General features: G+C 53.3%; 1 protein-coding gene across 1 annotated transcript; it reads right to left on the bottom strand.

Moving 5' to 3' along the window:
- Positions 1 to 215: 215 nt before the first annotated feature.
- Positions 216 to 1,748, bottom strand: AURANDRAFT_68240 (hypothetical protein; the record flags this gene model as incomplete). Its single annotated transcript, XM_009043896.1, has 3 exons — positions 216 to 729; positions 810 to 979; positions 1,062 to 1,748. Coding segments are annotated over 3 exons (1,371 nt in total), but the record flags the coding sequence as incomplete, so codon positions are not given.
- Between the last annotated feature and the right edge of the window lie 691 nt (positions 1,749 to 2,439).

The following is a 2,439-nucleotide window of genomic DNA, read 5'->3' on the forward strand; positions in this document are numbered from 1 at the left end:
TCATCGTCGGGGTTCCATGTGGCTTCTGGGGAGCTCTTAATACCAGCAGCATCGCGTCCAACAACAAAGAAGGACGCTCCAGCGGCGCGACGACTTGCTGCGTGAAACTGAACCTCCGTGGGGCCGGCGTATATCATTGGAGCAGGCCATATACCCATCACGGTCCAATCCGGATCAAGCATACGCTCGTCGAGGACGGCTTGATGCTGAGTTACACGAACATCAAGAGGCACGTCGTCGCTTTTGGTCCACCCGCCAAGAGGAGAGAGCCACAAGACTGGATTTTGGTAGCCCGCAGCAACAAGGCGCTCGCGCCCTGTGCGCATCAGATATGCGTGACCAGCATGCGTCGGATTGCGAGTCTGGAATGCAAAGACCACGTCAGCGCCCTTTGCCTTAAAATTGGTATAGAGTTCCTTCGGTGTCAGCCGCCATTTATCTAAACCATCCCTGTATCTAATTGGTTCAAACACTTCCACCTCCCCGCCTAGCAAGTAGTTCCCACCCGAATAAACATGCGCTATGTACGGGTGGCCTGGATCGATTGCACCAAAGCAACGGCTGACAATTTCCTCTTTTCGGTTTGGATACACTTCGGGGTTCTTGAGCACTCCTAGTGCATGTCCATCTTTGTCGATCAGCGCAACCGCGCCGGATGGCGAGGTCTCGATAGCGGATTTGGTGAATTCAGTAATTGGCAGAACGATTGGCACGGCCATACTCACGCGCCTGCGAACGAGTATTCACCATGTTGACATCTCAAACGCATTATTCGAGATAAATCATAAATAGGTGCGCGAAGAACGCACTTTCTTCCGCGTACTTCATTATTGTTCCAATTGGTCTGCTGAAAGTTGAGCTCTTTGGCTCCCACGTCGTCAAATGGATCGATTAGCAGTGAATTGAAATGTAGGGCTTGAAGCAGCACGCCTTCGCGCATGAAACCACGAAGGGGGGGGGCCCAGCCCTCCGATATGACCTGTGCGGATGTTTCACGCAAGCAAATCTTAAATGCTAAATCGGTAAGGTAGACAGGGAATCCTTGCATGCAGCCAGTTAACGTCAATATCATTTAGGCGTGCTTGTGGCAGAGATCCATCCTCTGCGGCCCGCTTTGTAGCTAGAGCTGAAGAAGCAGAAAACTTGTTATTTGAAATGATGAGCTCATCTTCAAGCCATGCCCCCGTGAACCCTGGCGGCAGTGGTAAACCCGAAGGGTCAGATGGCCCTCCGTCAAGGACACCTTCGACACGAAGCTTCTCGATTAATATACGAACGCACTCGTCCAGTTCAAGGTCCCAATTAGGCAGGTCAACATCGGGGTGCAGGGGCTGCTCGTACGGTGCATCGACTCCAGTAAATCCCTTGAGTTCGCCCGCGGCAACCTTAGCATAGAGGCCCTTGGGATCGCGCTCTTGGACGACATCCAGGGGAACGTTCATGAACACCTCGAGGTACTTGAGCCCCTGATCCTCGTGGCGCTGTCGAGCTGCTTCCCGATCCGCACGATACGGACTAACCAGAGTTACTAGGGTGATGACACCACCGCCATTGAAAAGACAGGCCATCTCGCCAACGCGGCGAACAGATTCAGCACGATCTGCAGGAGAGAATCCAAGGTCGCGATTCAGGCCGGTGCGTACATTGTCACCGTCTAGCATCTGCACGTGTTTGCCATACTTCAAAACGAGCGTTTCTTCCAATGCCTTTGCGATGGTAGACTTTCCAGAACCGGAGAGACCAGTCATCCAGAGGGTGATTCCCTCCTGATTGAGGGCTTCAAAGCGTCGCGCCTGAGAGGTCTCATGTTACCAAGGTATTACAATCCTGCCCGCATTGTGTTATCTACACCGTTGTGTACGCTAGGCAAGTGACAGGCGTCCTGACTACCACCTTCGTTAGCTTCCGCACACTCAATAATATTTGGCGGTGTTGCCTCAAGGGCCGCTGCCCTATAAGCTGCGATGTCGAAATCGCCATCAACTGTGTTGGCCGCGAGCCTGGAATCAATAGAATGAGGAGGACACTCAATTCTAAGTCGTGCAATTGTTTTTGACGCAGCGCAACGCGCTGTTCGCGCAATTTGGCGTTCTCGTCGAAGAGCGAGGAGAAGGCAGCATCTGATACTCCCTGTCCACGGATGGAGCTCGTTGTTTTAAGCGCCGCAACCTGCGTCGTCTGCATAAATACTCGTTCGTGAACCGAATGGATTGCACCTGGGAGCGGAGCTGAGAATTTTCCAATACGACTTCTTCGAAGAGGGCAGAGATCTCCGTTGTGTCTGGGGGAGGCGATGCTGCGTTCGAACCGCGGAGGTTCAGTGGGGGTGGTGCGATAGTCTGTGATGCTGGGTCTGTGACTTCCGTTGCGGAGGAGGAGCCGCTCGTGAGCAGCAAGCCACCGCCGATGGCGAAAACGAGAAACAAACCCCATACCCAG

Source organism: Aureococcus anophagefferens, assembly GCF_000186865.1.
Source record: "Aureococcus anophagefferens unplaced genomic scaffold AURANscaffold_78, whole genome shotgun sequence".
Classification (NCBI taxonomy): Eukaryota; class Pelagophyceae; order Pelagomonadales; family Pelagomonadaceae; genus Aureococcus; species Aureococcus anophagefferens.